This window comes from Diorhabda sublineata, chromosome Y, assembly GCF_026230105.1.
Source record: "Diorhabda sublineata isolate icDioSubl1.1 chromosome Y, icDioSubl1.1, whole genome shotgun sequence".
In the NCBI taxonomy this organism is placed as follows: Eukaryota; Metazoa; Arthropoda; class Insecta; order Coleoptera; family Chrysomelidae; genus Diorhabda; species Diorhabda sublineata.
The window spans coordinates 2,415,199-2,440,638 of NC_079486.1; the positions used below are offsets into that span (position 1 = coordinate 2,415,199).

The 25,440-nt window shown below is 31.7% G+C and overlaps 2 protein-coding genes across 2 annotated transcripts; both read left to right on the plus strand.

The window, feature by feature from the left end:
- The first annotated feature begins 19,054 nt into the window (after window positions 1–19,054).
- On the plus strand, window positions 19,055–23,572 carry LOC130451957 (uncharacterized). Its single transcript, XM_056791314.1, has 2 exons — window positions 19,055–20,397; window positions 20,458–23,572. Exons 1-2 carry the CDS (start codon window positions 19,281–19,283, stop codon window positions 21,432–21,434), a joined length of 2,094 nt encoding a protein of 697 aa, XP_056647292.1. The 5' UTR covers window positions 19,055–19,280; the 3' UTR covers window positions 21,435–23,572.
- LOC130452002 (uncharacterized) lies at window positions 21,586–23,334 on the plus strand. The gene is made up of 3 exons (XM_056791362.1): window positions 21,586–21,644; window positions 21,687–22,091; window positions 22,737–23,334. Exons 1-3 carry the CDS (start codon window positions 21,586–21,588, stop codon window positions 23,332–23,334), a joined length of 1,062 nt encoding a protein of 353 aa, XP_056647340.1.
- Window positions 23,573–25,440: the final 1,868 nt, after the last annotated feature.

The window sequence follows — 25,440 nt, forward strand, 5'->3', positions numbered from 1 at the left end:
TATAATTATCGAAATTCAATTAGTTTATCTGAATTACAAAATATTTTCTGTAGCTAAGGTGAATAATAGGTTTATATTGTATTGATTGTAACGGACATTTTTGAGGATAATTTGGTTTTTCCTTTGCTGTAAAAACGAGATATTTTTTTATATGGCATATTTGTTTTCTGAGTAGAAAAGTACAGGATTAAGTTTTAATAAACGAAAGACAAAGAGTTATTTTCTTCTATTTTTTTTCAAATTTTATATATTTTGCGTAGAATCAATCATGACAACGTTAAGTTCTGTAGGTAGAATTGGTCACAACATTAAGTATGCAAAACTCAAAGTTATAAAAGTTTTACATTTGTTTTTCTAAAGACTGCGAACCGTGGAGAACTCGTTAGGCGCTACATGCGTTTCCGTGGCTCAATAGGCAGGAAGTGAAGAAATTAATAGAAAACTACAAACCACTCAAAGCGAAGATAACAAATATTGAGATGAAAATTGTACTGAAAAGCGAAGAACCGATTTATTAGCGACCAAGAAGACTATCGGCATCGGAAAAAGAAGAAGTAGATGATATATTGTATAAATACGATAATGGATTAAAATTACTTGTCATTCCAAACAACATCAACAACAAAGAACAAAAAATAATAATAAAAGTCCACGAGATAGGGAATTTTTGAAAGAAAAAAACAGAAGAAATAGTAAACAAGGAATTCTACATACCAAGACTAAAAGACAAAATAGAAACGATTAAAAATAACTGTATACCTTGTAAATTATAGAATAAAAAAGAAGAAAAGAAAGAATGAGTGCTTCATCCTATACAAAAGCTAGAAGATCCGCTAGAGAGGTATCACGTCGACCAATTAGGACCAATGAAGTCAACAAAAAAAAATATCAGTACAATTTTGTGGTAATTGATGACTTTTCCAAATTTGTGTGGCTTTACCCAACAAAATAAACCACGACGAAAGATGTGATATGTTGTCTTAGCGTAAAATATTTGGAAGACCTTCAAGGATAATATCTGACAGAGGATCCGCGTTCCGTTCTGAAAAATTCGAATCATATTGTCGAGAAGAAAATATTAAACATATGTTAACAACTTGTGAAGTCCCACGAGGTAATGGAGAAGTGGAAAGGGTAAATAGGAACCTTATACCAGTCTTAACAAAACTTAGCGGCCGCAAGTTGAACTAAATAAAAATTCTATTTGTGTTTAATTTCTAACACACTAGCGCCTCCCGCTATCCAAACGCCAAATTAAACACGATTCTATAGACACTATCTATCTCTGTCGACCAATCGCCAAGCTAAAACACTATTCTATGGACACTAGCGCCTCCTGCCGGTCAAACACCAAATTAAACACGATTCTTTAGACACTATCTATCTCTGTCGACCAATCGCCAAGCTAAAACACTATTCTGTGGACACTAGCGCCTCCTGCCGGTCAAACGCCAAATTAAACACGATTCTATAGACACTATCTATCTCTGTCGACCAATTAGTTTATCTGAATTACAAAATATTTTCTGTAGCTAAGGTGAATAATAAGTTTATATTGTATTGATTGTAACGTACATTTTTGAGGATAATTTGGTTTTTCTTTTGCTGTAAAAACGAAATTACTTGTCATTCCAAAGAACATGAACAACAAAGAACAAAAAATAATAATAAAAGTCAACGAGATAGGAAATTTTTGAAAGAAAAAACAGAGGAAGTAGCAAACAAGCAATTTTACATACCAAGACTAAAAGACAAAATAGAAACGATTAAAAATAACTGTATACTTTGTAAATTATAGAATAAAAAAGAAGGAAAGAAGGAATGAGTGCTTCATCCTATACAAAAGCTAGAAGATCCGCTAGAGAGGTATCACGTCGACCAATTAGGACCAATGAAGTCAACAAAAAAAAAATATCAGCACATTTTTGTGGTAGTTGATGACTTTTCCAAATTTGTGTGGCTTTACCCAACAATGCCCTGGGGTTTTGCTGTCTCTCTTCTGGGCCCTCGTGGTCGCAGCGTTGCCAGGTATAGCTTCCATATAAAATTTAGAAGTCGTAACAATCAATCTTAACAAACTTAGCGGCCGCAAATTGAACTAAATGAAACTTCTATTTGTGTTTGATTTCTATACACACTAGCGCCCCCCGCCGGCCAGACGCCAAACTAAGCATGATTCTATAGACACTACCGCCCTCTGCCGGACAAGTGCCAAACTAAAACACGAACTGGTGCCATCTAGCAAAGAATAGTCGAACTGAAAGTACATAGCGGCAGCAAGTTGAAGAAAATAAAAATTCTATTTGTGTTTAATTTCTATACACACTAGCGCCCCCAGCCGGCCAGACGCCAAACTAAACACGATTTCATAGACAGTAGCTCTACCTGCCAGCCAGAAGCCAAACTAAACACGATTCCTAAGACACTAGGGCCCTCGTCGGCCAGATGCCAATTTAAATACGATTCTATAGACACTAGCGCCCTCCGCCGGCCAGACGCCAAACTACACGTTTTTATAGATCCAAGACCCTGCCGCCAGACAAACGCCAAATTAAACATGATTCCATAGACACAAGCGCCCGCTGCCGGTTAGACGCCCAGCTAAACAAGACTTATGGTATATATGTTGATTGGTTGATTGTACAAAGAATCGACACTGAGAACATACACACAGCTGCCCAAAATTTGTTAACTGAACATATCACAAAAGTAAAAGAAGATAAGAGAATATTCACATTGAGAAATCTAAGACATGTACTACTACTTTTACCACACTTGCTATTACACTGTCTGACGCCTGTTTCGATGTTCTCCGTTAGTCTCTATTGTTTTGTACAAAACAAAAAAATATTACCGAGTATAATTTGATTTAAGATCGTCAGTTGATTGAATTAGTAAACTCACTAAAGGCATTGAACAAAATATGCAATTTGATACATTTGGACTATTTCTTGAAAGAAAGACTATCATTACTCAGATTGAATTAGAACAACTTCCAAATTCAGTGGTAAGTTCAATAATTACTCATCTTGTACTGGATACTGTGGACAATTTAAATTTTGGTATCTCTTAAATGAATCGAGTAGATAAACTCAAATATTTGAGATCCCTTAAATCCTTTTCGTAGAAAATATGTATTGTTTTAATTTTTGTTTCCGCTCTAACTCCTTCATTATCTCGAAGTCGAACAACATTATTAACTAATTAAACCATATGATAGGATTGGGAAATATAAAAAGGTTTTCATAGGTGATGGGATGATTAAAAAATGTTTCTAAGAATTTAAATTTTAAAAATTTGTCCCCAGTTTCATGAATAAATTCAAGGCATTTTTTTGTAAATTTGTTTTTCCTTGTCCTTGCAGAATGAAGTACCCAATAGGTCCCTTGCTTCGGGTAATTCATCAGTATTCATGTTTGTTTCCTGTTTTTATTTTTTATTGGAACCTTAATATCAGTGACATTATTAAAACATTTTTTTTATTGGTTATAAGAGAGTCTCAGTCCTGGAAGCACTTAAAGTTCCAGATGAGTGTAATAATTCAATTTAAGAAAATTTAGATGAAGCGGATCTTTCAGACTGATGTAAAATACAGAATATGCATATTGATGAGTATGATTTGCACAAGCTAAATGCTTTTAAGAGGTTGATAATATCTAATACTAATGAATCACCTTTTCTCAAATAGTAATTACAAAGCCAGATTGATAAGTCCATCCCACCTGCCAACTGAAACGGCAACAATGTACATGTCAAAATACAGTGTTTTCTCATTACTATATTTATACACCAAAAAGTTATTTAAACAACTTTTTTTATAAACATTAAATATATTGATTAAATCTGAATTAACTATCTGTCAAAAAAAACTCGCGTGAAGAATAGCAAGTGCACGGAGGTAAAGGTATCAATAGTTTTGGAGCTCAACAAGATTTGAAATTTAAGTGCTTCTGAAAGTATGAATAACTCTTGTAACCAACAAGAAAAATGTTCTTATAATGTCATTGGTATTAAGGTATTAATAGAGTGACTCTTCGAAGAAAATCTCTCTTCAAATTAAATTCGAAATCTGTGAAAAAACAGGTTTTACGGAAATGATTGATAAATTTGCCACTCAGAAAGCCAGAAAGATTATTTTATAATTAGGTGGTTATAATGATTAGGTACTTAGTCTGTGAACTGTTGAAGAACTGATTGATATACTTTTCGTTGAGTATTGATTTGGTACTTTTTCATGCAAAGGTGATAATATTGTTTGTTTTTTATTTTGATAAAGACACCTAGAAGATGCTTGATGCTTTACCTATATTCTCTGGAGGTGTCAGATACCACCAGGAAGCGTATGTAACAGAAGACGAGGATCTGCAGAAATCCCACATAAAGATTGGGTTCCTCACTATATACTTACATTAGTTATCTCGAAATCCGGAAAGTGGAGGATTTCAATACATTTATATAGCTTGTAGACTTTTATTACTTTTTTTTGGAGAAATCCATTTATTTTTATTAGTATAAAAAAGAAGAAAAATATTTCAAGGTTATGATAAGTATGTTGGATACAAATAATCAATTGTAAAAAACAAAATGTTTTTTTTGGGGTTATGTTAGGTAAATTTGACATTAACGCGTTTGTATGTCAAATATTGATATAAATTGGAAACCGATATGTCTAGGTTGAGAAAAGAGAAGCGTTGCTTTTGCGATGCAATTAAACCGGGTCCTTTGAGTTATAAACGCAAAATTATGGAAAATTTGAGAAATGATACACCCGCTACGGATAGTAATACCGATTGTAGTAGCGTCCCAACGAGTTCGAGCGCTCGAGATAATTCCAAACCAACACCCGAAGCTACCAAAGAAGAAAACATCAAACTTCAAAGAATGAAAAGATTTGAAATGCAATCGGACGGTGTTATTACATCTATTAATTGCGATACGTAAGATAATGAATTTTCTTATAAAAAAGACAATGTTAAGGATAAAACTAAGAATAGCGAAAGAGTTTTGTTAATTGAAGCACAAAATGTAAATATTCAGAGTCATTATTATACAATTTCTTAAACTATTATGATTATTTGTATTTACTACCAACTCCGGAAGTTTCTTTTCAAGCCATTTTCAAGGTAAGTTCATCCTCAAACTTAAGCTTATTTACCAATACTTTCCATTTGTACCTATCCATGGTTATTTTCATTCTCTTTTTTCTTTGTTCCTTACATAAATGTAACATAAACTTTTGACTTTAAACAGCCCCTCAAAAAAAATTCACAGCAATTAAATTTGGTGACATAACCTATTTCGTATTTTCCAAAATTTTAAAAAAACAGACTAAAAAAATATTTTTCGTCTGGATGTTTGGTACAATGACCTCAATTTGTAGAAAAATCTGCGGGACTTTGACCTGTAAGGGATTTTAAATTATTATAACTGTGTTAACGAGTTGTGTCTGAAATATACGTGACCACAAAACTGAACTCTTAGTATTTAAAGCCTCATGATATTTCTGACAATTCCGGTATTAAGTTTAATCAAAGATTTCATCGGATGAAGAATAAAAATTAATTAAATTTTGAGTTTTGGACTGGTATTCGTTTAAACGTAATAGCATCCCAAAAGCCGTTGGGATATAAAACGACGACGCGCAGTAATCACCATTTTTAAATTACCCAATCAAAAAAAAAAAGAATTAAATAATTGACGTTTCTTGAACAGAAAGGATTTTTCAAAATTGTTCATTTGTGGATTATTTAAACCTACGAACTTTTGATTTGAGGTTAACTCAACAATTAAATCACCGCGCGTTGTTCAACACGATACATTTTGATACTTGTCCAGGTAAACATCGAAATATTTAATTTTCAGAATCAGTTGATTATTCAAAAGTGTGAATAAACAACAACAGTACACAAAAAATTAATTCCTTGGAGTTACTAAATCGAATTAAGCTACAATTGATTTTTTAAAAATTAGTCAGAGAAAACTTTGTAAGTAAATAAGTGAAGTTTCCGTTTGTTGATATATTATTGGAATGGATTTTACATTTTATGAATAGCACTTGTCAAATCTTTAAGCAAACAAAGCGGGCATCTCAATTCGCTAAAGCTTCGTAACAGAAATTTTACATTTCATAATAACTTGGGAATATTTTGTTTATTCCCAAGGAATATCGAGTTTGTGTGTAGTTTTGCCCGTTTCTCCAAGGATAAATTCGAAAGAGAATTCTCTCATGTTTCAATACGAAATTACTTGTAATGCAAATTCAGTTTTATTATAAAATTTCGTTTGTATATACGTGCATTATAATAAATTTTAATCTAAAGACTTCCTCGAGGAGCTCCATATTCAAACCACCTTATTGTTTCCCATATGGAATTTTACGATGGGTTCAGTATAGGCCCAGACTTGGAGCAAGTGTCCTAAACGTGGTGGGACTGTGATTCAAACCTGGTTGGGCTAACGTATGACTATCATTTATGTATCCCAATAAAGTTGGGCTAAAGTATAACTATCATTTATGTATCCCAATAATGTTGGGCTAAAGTATAACTATCCTTTATGTATCCCCAGGAAGTTGGGCTAAAGTATAACTATCATTCATGTATCCCAATAAAGTTGGGCTAAAGTATAACTATCATTTATTTATCCCAATAAAGTTGCTCTAACGTTTTTAATAAAGTTTATTGTGGTGTTTTATTCTAATATGATTGGAGGATTTTAGTGGGGAGTATGGGACACCCAAAATGATTTATTTTCATTGGTTGTTGTTGATTTATGTCAAACGATTTGACCATACTTTCGTCCTTTTTTTTATTTGGCTTAACTTTTTTTACTTTTTTATTTACTTAATGAGTCTTTGTCGCGCATTTTCAGATTGTGGTTTAACGAAATGGGTCATGTGGATATTTTTTTCATTACAATTTCAACTAAACACTATCTCAGTTCTACCATAAGATTACTTAGTTTAGGAGTTATTCCCGACGCTGTTTAAGGGGATCATCGTCATCGGAAAACCGTAAATTGGCCGCATTACAACGAGGTCCGGTTTCAACTTCTAAACCATTCCCGTTTTATCGTCAGATATATAGAATATACGTCAGAAAATAACTTTTTTTTTATCTCTTTCAATCTGGACTCGCAGAATATGTTACCAATAGAACGATTGTCGATGTGATTACGAAAATAAATATATTGTATGAAAGGAATTTATATAAAACGACGATTGTTATAATGATAATCCACTGAAATGTTTACCTTCAGTTTTTGAAGAAGACAACATGGTTATATAAACGCGAATCAATCATCTTATTTGTGAATGTTGTCGATTAGCTGAGGAAGCTGTACAAATGCTTTTTCAAGATCAAAAATCGATAGTGATTCAGATTCGATCAACTTTATTCAACAAAATCCCCACCTAGAGCAGTTTTTCCAAGAATTATTCGAGAGGTAGAGGTTAGGGGATTACTATTAATGGAGTAGTGCAATTCCGAAGAATCAGCTACCAAGGCACGTCTTTCCCGAACAGAACTTCAAGATCAAAAAGGGTTCATACTTTTTCTTTTCGCATTTTACATAAGTAAACAGTTTTATTTAGAACATGGTTCTGTTTTGTAGTTAAAACTTTCATTCCTTCGACGTAGAGGTGGTTTTCCTTTGGTTTTGTATTAATTTTGATAGATTCTTCTTTGAAACCAATTGGTGAGTCGAAAAATAGACATTTGTTTTAAGAGACTTTCTGTTTCAATTAGAAATCAAAATTTGTTTGTACAAACTTCATTTTTCAAAAATAAGATGAGATTCGTCTTTAGAAACTTTGTTTTTCAAATAGCAAACCAAAATTTGACTTCGGGAATTGCCATTTCGATAAAAAACAAAATTCGCCTTTGGAAACTTTGTTTTTCGAAAACAAAAAAAATATTGTCACTAGAGGCTTTCTTTTGCAATTAGAAACCAAATTTTGTTTGTAGAAACTTTATTTTTCAAAACAAACCAAAATTGGTCTTCAGAAACTTTGTTTTTCAAAAATAAACCGACATTTGGTTTTCATAACTGTCGTATTCGAAAAAACAAACGAAATTTGTTTTGTTTTTTCCAAAAATAAATTGTCAGTTATCATAAAAAAATGTTGGTGGATTTCTAGGAACCAGAAATAAGTGGACTTAGGGAGAGATACATAACATATAAGAAAAATAACTCTGCCAGTATGGCCGTTGGGCGGATTGAGTAGCTCAACGACCATGCTGCCGGTCCCAAGCCCGGATAAAAGAGGAGGGTTGTAAGGCAAGGCTAGCTACCTACCCCATGTAAAACAGCCATTTGCTCAGAGAACGAAGAAACTAGCCTCGGATAGGACTGATAAAACTTATAACGACCCGGCAAAGTTAAAGAAAAAACGATTTTGGAAGCGACAACAATTGCGAATAGCCACCTGGAATGTTACATCAATTGCTAACAAAGACTAAGAAACCATAATAGAGAAAGAAACATAAAATAGACATATGTGCCTTGTCTAAGACGAAAAAGAAAGGAGCTGGCAACTTTAGAATCGCGGAGTATACATTGATATATAATGGGAAACCAAAAGATGAAAGAGCAGCATCGGGAGTAGGCCTATTAGTGCAGGAGAAATACGACAAAAACATAATAGACATAAAGTATATAAGCGACAGACTTCTACAATCCACGTTTAAATTTACAGAAACAACTAAAACCCATATATTAAGCGTGTATGCTCCTGATACGAGTAAAAGTCAAGAAGAAGCAGACTCATTCTATGATGAACTGCAGATCACCATGGATAAGATACCGAAGCAAGACGAAATTATGATACTGGGGGATTTTAATGGAAGGATTGGTAACGAGGTTATTAGTGGAATTAAGAATCGGTTTAACGAAGAACACTCAACAGCGATGGAGAACAACTCATACAATTCTGTGCACATAATGAACTACGCATTAACAACACGTTTTATCCCCATAAACAACAGCACAAGTATACGTTCGAGAACACAAGAGGACATAAATCGATTATAGACTACATTATTATAAACAGAAATATTCATCCCTCAAAAATATTAGATGTCAGAACATTAACCTCAGTAAACACAGGGACTAACCACCATATGGTGCTAGCCATAATGCGGAACTGCGTACAAAGGAAAACCTAGAACAAACCGAAAGTGACAGAAAAGCTGAACATAGAAAGCCTTAGCGATGATACCACAAAATACTTCTACCAGCAAAGACTAAGGAAGGCAATAATAGAAAACAACATCTTGAAAGATGATACCGTAGAACTAGCATGGAAAAGATTAAGTACTAATATAAGGACAGCTGCAGAAGAAGCATTAGGCAAACGAAAGGTGAACAGGAAAACAGGGAAACGGAAAGCCCAACACGAAACAAGAAAAAAGGAAAGCATATCTTCAATATAGAAATCAAACAATAACATATGCTGATTATAAAGTCGTGAGGAATAGGACAAATATGGAAATACAAACGATTAAGAGACAATTCTGGGAGAAATACTCATCAGACATGGAAAACGACTTATATGGGGGACAAAAAAAGATCTGGAATATGATAAGGAACATCAAAAGACCAATCAATGAATACATCCGCTCGAAAACAATAACGTTAAAAGAATGGGAAAGGTATTTCCATGAACTCTACGGTGACATAATAAGAAGCCAATCCACAGAACAGAAACAAGAAAATATATCTGAGGAAGGGAAGACATCCAACAACAATTAATATCAAAAGACAAAATTGAAGCAACAATGCGCAAGATGAAAAATAGGAAATCACCAGGGCTGGATAACATTAATAACGAGCTTCTTAAATATGGTGGCAATGAATTAATACACCAAATGCATGTCATGTTCAACAAGATATACGACCAGAGAAAAGTACCAGGGGAATCGAAAGTAAGCATAACAATCCCCGTCTTTAAAAAAGGGGAAAAGAAAGATCCAAATAATTATAGAGGGATCAACCTCCTAAGCACGACTTCAAAATTACTAACAAAAATTATTGCAGAAGAAATCTCAAGTAGCGGCATGAGCGAAGAACAACAGGGATTTAGAAAAAATAGATCAACCATAGACGCTATATTCATCTTAAGACAGATTGCCGAAAAGGCCATAGAGTACAATAAAACCGCGTTTATGTGCTAGACTTAACAAAAGCATTTGACAGAGTGAGATTACATGACGTCATTGAGCTACTAAAAAAACGAGGCGTAAACCAAAGGACAATAGACATCATTCGGGACATGAACAACGGAAATAGCACATATGTAAGAGTAAACAACGAACTCTCCAGTAAAATGCCAGTATCAACAGGGATCAGACAAGGAGATAGTCTCAGCCCAATACTCTTCAACATTATAATGGACGAAATCATAAAAGAAGTCAAAACGGCAGGCAGAGGATACAGAATGGGAAAATATGAGTTTAAGATAGTTTGCTACGCTGATGACGCGCTTGTGATATCTGAAGATGAGGATAATCTGCAAAAACTGCTACACAGATTTGAAACAGTTGCAGGAGAATTCAATATGATCATATCGAAACAAAAGACACAATCCTTGACAATAGCGAGAGAACCAAGAAGATGCAAACTGGAAATTTATAATAAAAGTGTAGAACAGGTTATGTCTTTTAAATATTTAGGGGTTAATATCACGAGCAATAGGAACTTGAAACAAGAAGTCAAAACGCAAAGAACAGCAGCATCTAGGATATCAGGATTCCTTCGAACCGTGATATGGAGGAATAAATTTTTAAGTATCGAAAACAAAACACGGATATATAAAACTTGTGTCAGACCAGTAATGACATACGCCATAGAAACGAGGGAGGGGACTGCAACTACTAAACGGATTCTTAGAACAACCGAGATGAAGACATTACGCTCAATTACAGGGAAAACACTAAGAGACAGAATAAGGAGCAATGAAATCAGAAGAATGTGTGACGTTCCGGATATAGTGAGATGGGTCAGAACTAGAAGAAGAGCATGGAGAGATAATGTCAATAGAATGAACAACGATCGACTGGCGAAAATCGCAAAGGAAGAGAGACCCGAGACCGCCTGGAAGACCACCAAAGCGCTGGTATGAGAGCTGGTCCTCGCAGTGAGAACTTAGGCTGCCTCTTTGAAAACACAAGACACAGTCTTAAAATAAGAAGAAGAAGAAGAAAAATAAGATCCAAGATTATTTTATATATCAAACAATATATGTGAACGTCCATTTTCAAAATAAAATAATTTCGACTATCAAACCAACAATAGATTGTATTCAACGATTTAATTTAATGAAAAGTTACAAAAATACAAAATTAATAAAAACGTATACAACGTAAAGTTTTACACTCCGTTAGAACTTCATGTATGTCCTGGAAAAAAGACATAAAAAATCCCCCAAAATAAAATACGTTGCGAAAAATATTCCGAATAAAAAATTTCACAACGAGGTCGTATTAGAGAAATTTTCAGTACCTAGCCGGACCTAGACATGTCTACTCCTTATATTTTAAGCCACTTTTCTGGACATTCGAATTTCATTGTGTAATGAAACGCTTTGGCATATCTTGACAAACGATTACCACTCGAATAATTGTTCATAGTCGATTTTTAGCCAATTACGTTTCTCAATTCGTAAAACTGAATGAATTATTATGTTAATTCATTACATACTGTTAATACGAAATGTACAAGTTTATTTTGATATACAGCGTACTACAAGGGATTTATTTATAAAAAGCAGTGGCTATATAACCAAACAGACTAAATACATTGTTTACGCCGATATAGATTGACGCGCGTTTCGATAACCAAGTTATATCATCTTCAGAAACTGAATATAAACTGTTTATTCTAATAGCATTTAGGCCCTCGAAACCTCCCGCATAGATATCTGATTTTTCAAAAGCTTTACCTGACTTTTGTATATGTTTATTTAATTTCTTATTTTTTAGACCTTTTAATATGTTCATACTTCTAAATTTTCTTGATTTTTGTAGTCTGTTATTTTGAAAAACGTCAAATTTTTATTAGTATTTCAAAATTAAATTGAAATAATGTCGAAAAATAGACAAAAATCATACTAAATATGTAGTTATTAGTAAAAATTTAATAAAAGAACGTCTAAAAACGTACAAAAATATAAAAAAACAAAAATAAAAGTAACGTGTAAGTCTTACGTTAAACAAAGTCGAAGAAAAATATTTAACAGTATAAAATTTATTTAAAAAAATGGTAGTTTCGTTGTTGTTGAGTTTCAACCCAAAACTCATCAACCTCTATATATTGGAAACCAAAAAAAAAAAAAAAATCAAAAACAATTGCTCATAATGGATAGAACAAATTTTTAGAAAAATATAGAAAACCAAACACGTTTATCGGTTAAATAATCACTCCCCGATTCACATCAATTTGCTTTTTTTATGGTGCACGCGCGCTTTTTGTATTTATTTTCTATGACACTTTTCCAATTAGAGTTGATTGGTTCTTGTTTATGTATCCATCTTTTCATAGCGAGAGGAATAAATATGCATTTTGAATGATTAAAAATGTAATAAAAAAACTGGTATACATTTTATCACAAAAAAACATCCAAAAACAATAATGTATGTAATGTATAAAACATGGAAATTCGTAATAAAAGTTGCAGACGGTGGTAGAATGAAGCTGTTAAAGTAACAGCGATGTTCAGAAACTATAATTTTGTATAATGTTCAAAAAAAAAACAACAACAACAATATATATATATATATATATATATATATTTAAATAAATTTATTCATACAATTTAACAAATTAAAGTTATTTATTTGAAAAAATGATTATTAATAATAACAGTATGAGCTCTAATAGTAACTATTTAAACATCTAAATTTTCGGAATCATTGTCTGGTTTTTCTACACGATTAGAAGTATCGACAGCTTCTTCATCGAAAGCTAATTCTAGTTGAGGTATTGTCGTATCTTCGTTATCGTTTTCAATAATAGTACCCAGTTTGAGATCTTCTTGTTTATAACTAGAAGGTTTGCTTAACATGATAGATACATTCAAATCTTCAACGCTTCTTTCAACTGGACTCACGAATCTAACGGTTTTCTTCCATTTAGTTATTATCGGTTTATCGATGTCGGTCAACGTGGCATTCACCGTTTGATTCTTCTTTATAGATATTTTAAGACTTTTTCTACGTAAAGAATGTCTTGGTGGTACACGAGTTAATTTCTCCAAAAGTACTATGGGGAATGTACATTCCGTTTGCGTGGAAGTATAGTTAATTGTTCTTCTTAATATATTCATGTTCATCATTATAGTAAACGATTCAGTGATTATGACAGGTGTCAAAACAGATCTGTTAATTTTGATAAATAAACTGTCAATTATTATTGTAGAACTAGATATTAGAATGTGGGTTTTTTTACGTAAAAAGCAAACACAAATTTCGATTAAATTCTAAGTTTATGTGAAAAAAATGTGGAAATAAAAGTTATAGATCTTTTAATTTTTAACAACTTTGTCATTTAACTTTTTTCTATAAGACTTCTATAAGACTGTCAGAAATCGAGATAAACCGTTTTTCATCGAACTATTATTTTTTTGTTCCAAAAATTATCAACCAAGATTTATGTACTGATGAATTGTAAACTTTTAATACGAGGACGGTTCGAATATAAGGTAATAACCTTCGCTGGTTACATATTTTTGGGACTTCTTCAGAAGGTTTTTGATCCTTGGACAACTCGGATAAACTCCTCCATCAAGCTTCAACTTCTTCATGAGCTCTTAAGAGTAGATTCGGAGAGACGTTTGGAGTTTTGTCAAATCTTCATGAGGAATTATGATGAAAATCGAATGTGGAATTATCTTAGATTGTTTTTGATATAATCATTCAGACAAGAATCCCGAGAAAAAAATCGTAGATGAACTTGAGATTTTTAGTTGGAATTCAACTAGTTTTGTTGGTTTTTATTGGAAACTTTTTGGTGTGAAAACTTTCTAATTGCCGTGGTTAAGAGACGCCGCGTTTGGGGTAAAACTTAGGTAAATAGTCAGACCGAAAATTACGAAGTTTAGAGAACGAAGTATGTTTTCACGGCAATAACAATTGTCTACAACATCATATCATAATCTAAAATATTCATTATTTAGTTATATCTTTTCACTTTTTACCGTTCTGGAAAGGAAAAAAAATCCTATTCTGTAGGATTAATTTATAGAAGTTTTTATGTAATTCCAATATCAAAAAAACATGTTTGTTTAGACCGTTCCATATATGTATGCAAATCAAATTAGTTTTTCACATAAAAACACAGTCAACTATTTTATTTTCATTTTTCTTTAATATGTATGCAAATCAAATTATTTTTTCATATAAAAACACAGTGAACTACTTTATTTCCATTTTTCTTTAATATCGTAGAAGTTTATTTCAATTTTTTTTTGAAAATAATTTTTAATATTTTCATAAATTTTCAAACATTACATCTCTAAGCGCATTTTATAGTTTTCATTTTTCTGTAATTACTACAACTGATGATTAAAACATATACGTATTTAATTAGATCAGTTCCACGGACGTTTTTCTATAAAACGAGGTTATCAAAAAGGATGATCTAACGAGATAACATTTGCTATAATTCAGATCCTACTAAAACTTCTATCCTCTACTCTAATTATTATTTTCCTATCAAAATCTATCAACGTCTCCAACAACAAACAATACAATCATTTATTATTTGTTTGTTATCAACTAATACGTCGTTTTAGATCCAAATTTTAATATAGTTTATGGAAAATGTTTCCACCTTAAGAACTAACCGTTTCTTCTCAAAATAGGTGATTATTAATGAACATTTTTCTTCTGCAAGTGAAAATTTACATCTTGTACTATAATCATTTAATTCCACTTAGAAAAACGATTATTTAACCTTCCATTAGGCGCGCGGATATTTCTAACGTATTTAGTCGCGTTGTATCTAGCAGATACATATATCAAATAAATTTTTTTTTTGTTATTATTATTTTTAATATAATAATACAGCAAATTTTATATGAATACTTCTTTTCTCCACTTTCAATTTAACATTTTTGCAAGTAAAAAAAATAATTATTTTATATGTAAAATGTGTAAAATTTTAATTAGGTTATCGCCAGAACTAGAATTAAAGTTACATTATTTATTCAATATATTTGGAGTAATCACCCTCTTCAATTTATTTATTATAACATTTATTACAAATCATATTTGTATGGAGTTTTATACATAAACGAATTCCACATTTTTTACAACAATATGCAGACACTGACGTTTTCTTATTTTCTACATAACCTCAATATCAGTGACATTATTATAACATTTTTCTTATTGGTTATAAGAGAGTCTCACTCTTGGAAGCACTTAAAGTTTCAGATGAGTGTAATAATTCAATTTAGGAAAATTTAGATGAAGCGGATCTTTCAGACTGATGTAAAATACAGAATATGCATGTAATATGCATATTGATGAGTATGATTTACACAAGCTAAATGCTTTTAAGAGGTTGACAATATCTAATACTAATGAATCACCTCTTCTCAAATAGTAATTACAAAGCCAGATCGATAAGTCCATCACTTTTTGAATTTCCCACTTGCCAACTGAAACGGCAACACTGCATATGTCAATATACAGTGTTTTTTTTATTACTTTATTTATACACCAAAAAGTTATTTAAACAACTTTTTTTATAAACATTAAATATATTGATTAAATCTGAATCAACTATCTGTAAAAAAACTCGCGGGAAGAACAGCAAGGGCACGGAGGTAAACGTATCAATAGTTTTGGAGCTCAACAAGATTTAAAATTTTTATAAAAAAATTCGTGTATATCTTTATATTATTTCAGTCACCTGAAATTTTAAGTGTTTCTGAAAGTATGAATAACTCTTGTAACCAACAAGAAAAATGTTCTTATAATGTCAATGGTATTAAAGATCCAACAAAATTAGAAACTTTGCAGAAAATCTCAGCAATTCTGATTTTGATGCACTGATGAAGGCCAAGAAAAAATATGAGTATTCTGAAAAATAGAGTGGTTCTTCAAAGAAAATCTCTTTTCAAATTAAATTCGAAATCTGTGAAAAAATAGGTTTTACGGAAATGATTGATAAATTTGCCACTCAGAAAGCCAGAAAGATTATTTTATAATTAGGTAATTATAATGATTAGATACCTAGTCTGTAAACTGTTGAACAACTGATTGATGTACTTTTCGTTGAGTATTGATTTGGTACTTTTTCATGCAAAGGTGATAATATTGTTTGTTTTTTATTTTGATAAAGACACCTAGAAGATACTTGATGCTTTATCTATATTCTCTGGAGGTGTCAGATACCACCAGGAAGCGTATGTAACAGAAGACGAGGATCTGCAGAAATCCCACATAAAGATTGGGTTCCTCACTATATACTTACATTAGTTATCTCGAAATCCGGAAATTGGAGGATTTCAATACATTTATATAGCTTGTAGACTTTTATTACTTTTTTTTTTTTTTGGGGAAATCCATTTATTTTTATTAGCATATTTATACTCCGCAATCCGATTCAAACAGTGTCTAATTGAATCTGACACCGCTCAGACGTATAAAAAAGAAGAAGAATATTTCAAGGTTATAATAAGTATGTTGGATACAAATAATCAATTGTAAAAAACAAAATGTTTTTTTGAGGTTATGTTAGTTAAATTTGACATTAACGCATTCGTATGTCAAATATTGATATAAATTGAAAACCGATATGTCTAGGTTAAGAAAAGAGAAGCGTTGCTTTTGCGTTGCAATTAAACCGGATCCTTTGAGTTATAAACGCAAAATTATGGAAAATTTGAGAAATGATACACCCGCTACGGATAGTAATACCGATTGTAGTAGCGTCCCAACGAGTTCGAGCGCTCGAGATAATTCCAAACCAACACCCGAAGCTACCAAAGAAGAAAACATCAAACTTCAAAGAATGAAAAGATTTGAAATGCAATCGGACGGTGTTATTACATCTATTAATTGCGATACGTAAGATAATGAATTTTCTTATAAAAAAGACAATGTTAAGGATAAAACTAAGAATAGCGAAAGAGTTTTGTTAATTGAAGCACAAAATGTAGATATTCAGAATCATTATTATACAATTTCTTAAACTATTATGATTATTTGTATTTACTACCAACTCCGGAAGTTTCTTTTCAAGCCATTTTCAAGGTAAGTTCATCCTCAAACTTAAGCTTATTAACCAATACCTTCCATTTTTACGTATCCATAGTTATTAACCCCTAGTTTCTCATCCCTTTTCTTTCCAAATCAATCTTCACACCATCTAATATCTTTGGATCATTATTCTCGATCATCAAACTTTTATTTTCATTCTCTTTTTTCATTGTTTCTTACATAAATGTAACTTTTGACTTTAAACCACCCCCTCAAAAAATATTCGCTGCAATTAAATTTGGTGCCTTATAACCTATTTCGTATTTTCCAAAATTTTAAAAAAACTCGGGGGGTACATGATAGATTTTTGCTTAAAATTCGATTATAACAGAATAAAAAAATATTTTTCGTACGGATGTTTGGTGCAATGAACTCTAGTTGTAGAAAAATCTTTGAGCGGTAAGGGATTTTAAATTATTATAACTGTGTTAACGAGGAAACCTATTAGCTTTTGTATGCACAACTCCGCGCGCGATTTCCCAGTTGGTTGTGTCAGAAATATACGTGACCACTAAACTGAATTTTCCAACTATCATATGTTAATAATCATGTCGGAGCTGCGATCAAACCACTGCTACTAAAAGATATGATAAACGGAACTTGAATTTTGGATATATCTCGTAGAATTCAAATCCTCATGATATTTCTGATAATTCCGGTATTAGGTTTAATCAAAGATTTCTCAGGATAAAGATTAAGAATTAATTAAATTTTGAATTTTAGACTGGTATTCGCTTAAACTTAATAGCATCCCAAAAGCCGTTGGGTTATAAATCGACGACGCGCAGACTTTACCATTTTTAAATTACCCAATCAAAAAAGAAGAATTAAATAATTGACGTTTCTGGAACAGAAAGGATTTTCAAATTTCAAAAATGTTCATTCGTGGACAATTTAAACCTACGAACTTTTGATTTGAGTTTAACTCAATAATTAAATCACTGCGCGTTGTTCAACACGATCCATTTTGATACTGCATTCGAGCTTATGACGTTATTAATCTTTATTTTTGATAATGAGGACAGTTGAGCTTTTGGACTGAACAATTCATCTCGAAATAATGCTTGAAATTGGACTTTTAATTAATAAGAGTGAATCCAAAAGAGCTGATATCAGATCTCATCCTTCCAGAAAGTTTTCTCAAACACAGCTTCGTTTACCATGTGAGTTTTTCCAAAAATAAATACAATAAACGGCTATAAAAACTTGTTGTTTGGAATGTCTACCTCAAGTTGCCTAATCTATAATTAACTTGTTTCATGATAAAAAATATTATTAAGGAGCTTTTATATTTTTTCTGGGAATTGTGATCAAATAACTTATAAATCGTGCGAAAAAGAATTAAATAAAAAAAACTGGGTTTTGAATTTATAAAACAACTTGTCCAGGTAAACATCGAAATACTTAATTTTCAGGATCAGTTGAATATTCAAAAATATGAATAAAGTTACAATTGATTTTTTAAAAATTAGTTAGAGAAAACTTTGTAAGTAAATAAATGAAGTTTCCGTTTCCGTTTGTTGATATATTATTGGAATGAATTTTACATTTAACGAATAGCACTTGTCAAATCGTTAAGCAGAAAAAGCGGGCATTTCATTTCGCTAAAGCATCTCCAAAGAATATCGAGTTTGTGTGTGTTTTTGCCCGTTTTCCAAGGATAAATTAGAAAGAGAATTTTCTCATGTTTCAATACGAAATTACTTGTAATGCAAATTCAGATTTATTATAAAATTTCGTTTCTATATGTTACGTATATGACACTTCACAGTGCCATGTACTAGCTTGAATGTTCTATGGTCATCTGGCAAGTGACAGTTGGGAAGCGGGGGACTTAGATAGTTAGGTTAGAACATATAGAGGAACGAAGTAAAACGTGTTCTCAAAACTAATCGTGTTTTATTTAAATAATAATATTAAAGCTAACCTGAAACATGGTGTCAGGTGTGAATTAACAAGAAGAGTGAGTTTAATAAATATAAAATACAGAACTTTAGTTGAGAATAAGATTTTAATATGGATTCAAGCGGATTTAAACCGCCATCAAGTCTTGTATTTGATCAAAACCTTCATAAAAATTATGAGAAGTTTAAACAACATTTCGAAATTTACTTAAAAGCAACCGAATTAAGAGGAAAGTCAGATGAACGCAAAATCGCTTTGTTTTTAAACTCCGCTGGTGAGGAGGCTATAGAAGTATTCAGCACATTAAGTCTATTAGAAGATCAAAAAGGAAATTACAAAGAAGTCATAGCAGCTTTTGACAATTATTATAAACCACGCAATAATGAAACGTTTGATCGTTTCAAATTTTTCTCAAGAAATCAGGCAGAGGGAGAAAGCATGGATCATTTTATAAAAGACTTGAAATTATTAGCTAAACCGTGCAATTTTGGAACTCAAGAAGATAGTCTTATAAGAGATAGAATAATTTTAGGGGTCCAAGATCATAATTTGCAAGAAAAACTATTGGGAATAAATAATTTAAATCTGGAAACTGCAGAAAGCACTTGTAGAACAACAGAAGCTACTAAGCTTCAAGCAAAAGATTTAAACAAGGAAGAAGTGAATTTAATTCGAAGAAGAGGATACAGTCAAGGTGACCCTAGTACTAGCGACAGTGGCAATAATAACGGAAGAGAGTACAGGTGCTTGAAATGTGGCAGAAGACACACCAAAGGCAAGTGCTTTGCTTTCGGAAAAAACTACGCTAAGTGTGGACTGGAAGGACATTTTGCTGTAGGATGCAAAACAGGATACAATAAAAAAGATAACTTTAGTAACAGTAAGATAAATAAGAACAAAGGTAAATATTTTAACAGTCACAATAGAAATATAAATAGTAATCAACATGTAAATCTTGTTGATGAAAATGATTCGAGTGATGAAGATTTTGTTATTAACAATCTAACTGTATTCAATATTTATGAGAATGATAATTCAGAACTTGAAAAAATATGGACAGAAAATGTATGTATTGATAATAGTGTAATTAAGTTTAAGGTTGATTCTGGAGCTCAATGTAATGTGCTTCCAATAAGTTATATAAAAAAATTAGAAAGGGAGAATGACATAATACATTCAGAGCAAAGTATTATAGCCTATGGCAACAATAAAATCAGAGTTGTAGGAAGTATAATTTTAAAATGTTTAATTAAAAATAATATTCAAAATGTAAAGTTCTTGGTTGTAGATATACGAGGCAAACCTATTCTTGGATTAAAAACCTGTGTAAAATTAAATATAATATGCAAGCTGGATGAAGTTAACTTAAAGAATAAAAGAGATCCTAAAGAAAATTTCATCAATCGGAATAAAAAGTTGTTTGAAGGTACTGGTAAGGTTCCGTTTAAATATAGGATTTTATTAAAAGAGGGTTACAAACCAGTTGTAAGTAATTGCAGAAGAGTCGCTGGAAAAATTAAAGGAAAGCTAAAAAACACTTTGGATGAGTTAGTAGACAAAGATATAATTGAGAAGGTCGATGAACCTTCAGAATGGGTAAGTAATATAGTATGTGTCGAAAAACCTAATTCAGACAAGTTAAGAATCTGTTTAGACCCTATACATTTAAATAAGTATATTTGTATAGATAGGCATCCTATACCAACAACAGAAGAAATAGGCTTAAAATTAAGAGGGAAAAGTATCTACAGTGTGATAGATATGTCAGATGCCTTCTATCACATAGGATTGGTTAAAGATAGCCAAAAATTATGCACATTTATAACACCATTCGGTAAATATCGTTTTAAGAGGTTATGTTTTGGTCTATCATGTAGTCCAGAAGTTTTCCAACGAGTAAATGAAAGAATTTTCGGAGATTTAAATATCCCAATATATTTTGATGACTTAATAATTGCTGGTAAAGACGAAAGAGAACATGATTTGATAATGAATAAAGTACTAGAGAGAGCTAAACAGTTTAATGTAAGATTTAATGCTAACAAGTTACAATACAAAGTAAAGGAAGTAAAATACTTGGGGCAGGTTTATTCCAAAGAGGGGATAAAACCAGATAATTCATATGTAGAGGCAATAATGGCTTTAGAAGCGCCAGAAAATAAAAAAGAATTGCTGAGAATTCTGGGCATGGTAAATTACTTAACGAAATTTATACCAAAGATGTCAGAAATAGTAGCACCTCTAAGAGGTTTAATAAAAAAATAACGTAAATTTCTTGTGGACTGCTGATCATGAAAATACATTTAGCAATCTGAAAAAAGTTATAGGTAATTTACCAACCCTTAAAATATTTAACCCAAACTTACTTATTACAGTACAAAGTGATAGTTCCCAGTATGGAGTGGGAGGGTGCTTTATGCAAGGAGGTCAACCCATAGCATTTTGCTCAAGACGTCTTACTGAAACCGAGACAAGGTACGTACAAATAGAAAAGGAGTATTTATCAATTTGTTTTAGTCTAATTAAGTTTCATCCGTTTGTTTACGGTAATAAGATAACAGTACAAACCGATCACAAGCCAATAATTGGCATTCAGCAAAAAGATAATAATAAAATTACGTCCAGACTACAGAGAATGCGCTTGAAAATCTTAAAATATAATTTCGAAGTTGAGTACATACCAGGTTCAAAGATGTATATAGCTGATCTTTTAAGTAGGTCATTCATAAAAGACAAAGTAGATGAAGATTGTGAAATGGAAGAGGTTGTGCATACAATTGACATTGAAAGACCCATTACAAATAGTCGATTAGCTGAGGTAAGCAAGGAATCTTTGTATGATAGTACTCTTAAAAAAGTTACTGAATATTGCATTAAAGGTTGGCCAGATAAAAAAGTATTGAATAACACTGAACTAAAGCAGTATTATAAAATAAAAGACGATCTACTGGTTCGCCATGGAATTTTATTTTTCAACAAGCGAATTTGCGTACCCAAAAAACTACAAAATCATATGACTAGAGAGCTACATAAATCCCATTTTGGCATGGAAAAAACAAAGAAGTGGGCAAGGAAAATATTATACTGGCCGGGTATAATAACTGATATTGAAAATTTTATTTCAAGGTGTCGCATATGTGAGAAATTCAGCAGAAATAAAATAAAAGAACCGCTAATACCGCACGAGGTACCTAAATACCCATTTGAGATAGTGGGGTCTGATATATTAGAATACGCATCAAAATATTATTTAGTTGTAGTCGATTACTACAGCAATTGGATTGAATTGAAAGAAATACAAAGAAAAAGTATAGAAGAAAACTTAAAACAATTAAAAGTAATATTTTCTAATTTTGGATTACCTGCAAAGTTTATATCTGATAACAATCCCTACAACAGCTTTAAATTTAAAGAATTTTGTAATCAATACAACATACAATGTGTTTTTACGAGTCCCAGGTACCTGAAGTCGAATGGGTTGGCTGAAAAAGCCGTACACATATGTAAACAGTTATTAAAAAAGTGTAACAATGAAGACGAAATATTTGTTCATTTGTTAAATTACAGAGTTACACCACTATGTGGTCTTGAGGCCTCACCTTCAGAGTTACTACAAAGCAGGTTACTAAGAACAGGTTTGCCTATATCCAACAAATTATTGGAACCCAAAACCACTAACGAGTATGGGAAAAAAGTAGAAAGAAAGTTGGCAGTAAAAAGCTATCATGATAAATCTGCACGTAGCAGCTCGGATTTTAACGAAAATCAAGATATACTATTTAAATTGAAGAAGGATGGGTATTGGACACCGGGAAAAGTCTTATCAAATACTAATACTCCACGATCATACTTGGTGAGTGATGAAAATGGCAGGGTTTATAAAAGAAATTCTTCCTTTCTAAAAAATACAAAAAATCCAACGGTTATAAATGCGTCAAACAACAACGAAAATATAAACATAAACTGTAAACCTAGTAGTGCTGATGAATCAAGTGAGAACACTTGTTTGTCTAATAGAACTGATGTATATAATGAAAACGGTTGTGGAACTAATAATAATAAAACGGCAAATGAATGTACAAGTGTCAAGGAAGCAAATAGCAAATGCACAAGATCAGGTCGGGTCGTCAATGTACCAAATAGGTTAAGAGACTATTATACATAGCGAAAAAAAATATTATTATTAGTTTCATGTCTAGTTTATAGTATTAGTTAGTTAGTTAGTATTTCAATTATTTCAGTATAAGTCCAAAAAGGGGAGATGTTACGTATATGACACTTCACAGTGCCATGTACTAGCTTGAATGTTCTATGGTCATCTGGCAAGTGACAGTTGGGAAGCGGGAGACTTAGATAGTTAGGTTAGAACATATAGAAGAACGAAGTACAACGTGTTCTCAAAACTAATCGTGTTTTATTTAAATAATAATATTAAAGCTAACCTGAAACAGTATCTGACACCTCCAGAGGATATAGATAGAGCATCAAGCATCTTCTAGGTGTCTTTATCAAAATAAAAAACAAACAATAATATCACCTTTGCATAAAAAAGTACCTACTCAATATTCAACGAAAAGTATATCAATCAGTTGTTCAACAGTTTACAGACTAAGTACCTAATCATTATAATTACCTAATTATAAAATAACCTATTTTTTCACAGATTTCGAATTTAATTTGAAGAGAGAGTTTCTTCGAAGAGTCACTCTATTTTTCAGAATACTCATATTTTTTCTTGGCCTTCATCAGTGTATCAAAATCAGAATTGCTGTGATTTTCTGCAAAGTTTTTAATTTTGTTGGAACCTTAATACCAATGACATTATAAGAACATTTTTCTTGTTAATTACAAGAGTTATTCATACTTTCAGAAGCACTTAAAGTTTCAGGTGAGTGAAATAATAGAAAGATGTACATGAATTTTTTAATAAAAGTTTCAAATCTTGTTGAGCTTCAAAACTATTGATACCTTTACCTCCGTGCCCTTGCTGTTCTTCACGCGAGTTTTTTTTGACAGATAGTAAATTCAGATTTAATCAATATATTTAATGTTTATATAAAAAGTTGTTTAAATAACTTTTTAGTGTATAAATATAGTAAAAAAAAGCACTGCATATTGACATGTGCAGTGTTGCCGTTTCAGTTGGCAAGTGGGAAATTCAAAAAGTGATGGACTTATCGATCTGGCTTTGTAATTACTATTTGAGAAGAGGTGATTCATTAGTATTAGATATTGTCAACCTCTTAAAAGCATTTAGCTTGTGTAAATCATACTCATCAATATGCATATTAAATGCATATTCTGTATTTACATCAGTCTGAAAGATCCGTTTCATCTAAATTTTCCTAAATTGAATTATTACACTCATCTGAAACTGTAAGTGCTTCTAAGAGTGAGTCTCTCTTATAACAAATAAGAGAAATGTTCTAATAATGTGACTAATATTGAGGTCCCAATAAAAAATAAAAACAGGAAACAAACATGAATACTGATGAATTACCCGAAGCAAGGGACCTATTGGGTACTTCATTTTGCAAGGACAAAGAAAAACTAATTTACCAAAAAAATGCCTTGATTTTATTCATGAAATTGGGGACAGATTTTTAAAATTTGAATTCTTAAAAACATTTTTTTATCATCCCATCACCTATGAAAAACTTTTTATATTTCCTAATCCTATCGTATGGTTTAATTAGTTAGTAATGTTGTTCGACTCCGAGATAATGAAGGAGTTAGAGCGGAAACAAAAATTAAACAATACATATATTCTACGAAAAGGATTTAAGGGATCTCAAATATTTGAGTTTATCTACTCGAATCATTTAAGAGATACCAAAATTTAAATTGTCCACAGTATCCAGTACAAGATGAGTAATTATTGAACTTACCACTGAATTTGGAAGTTGTTCTAATTCAATCTGAGTAATGTTAATCTTTCTTTCAAGAAATAGTTCAAATGGATCAAATTACATATTTTGTTCAATGCCTTTAGTGAGTGTACTAATTCAATCAACTGACGATCTTAAATTATACTCGGTAATATTTTTTTGTTTTGTACAAAACAATAGAGACTAACGGAGAACATCGGAACAGGCGTCAGACAGTGTAATAACAAGTGTGGTAAAAGTAGTAGTACATGTCTTGGATTTCTCAATGTGAATATTCTCTTATCTTCTATTACTTTTGTGATATGTTCAGTTATCAAATTTTGGGCAGGTGTGTGTATGTTCTCAGTGTCGATTCATTGTACAATCAACATGTATAACATAAG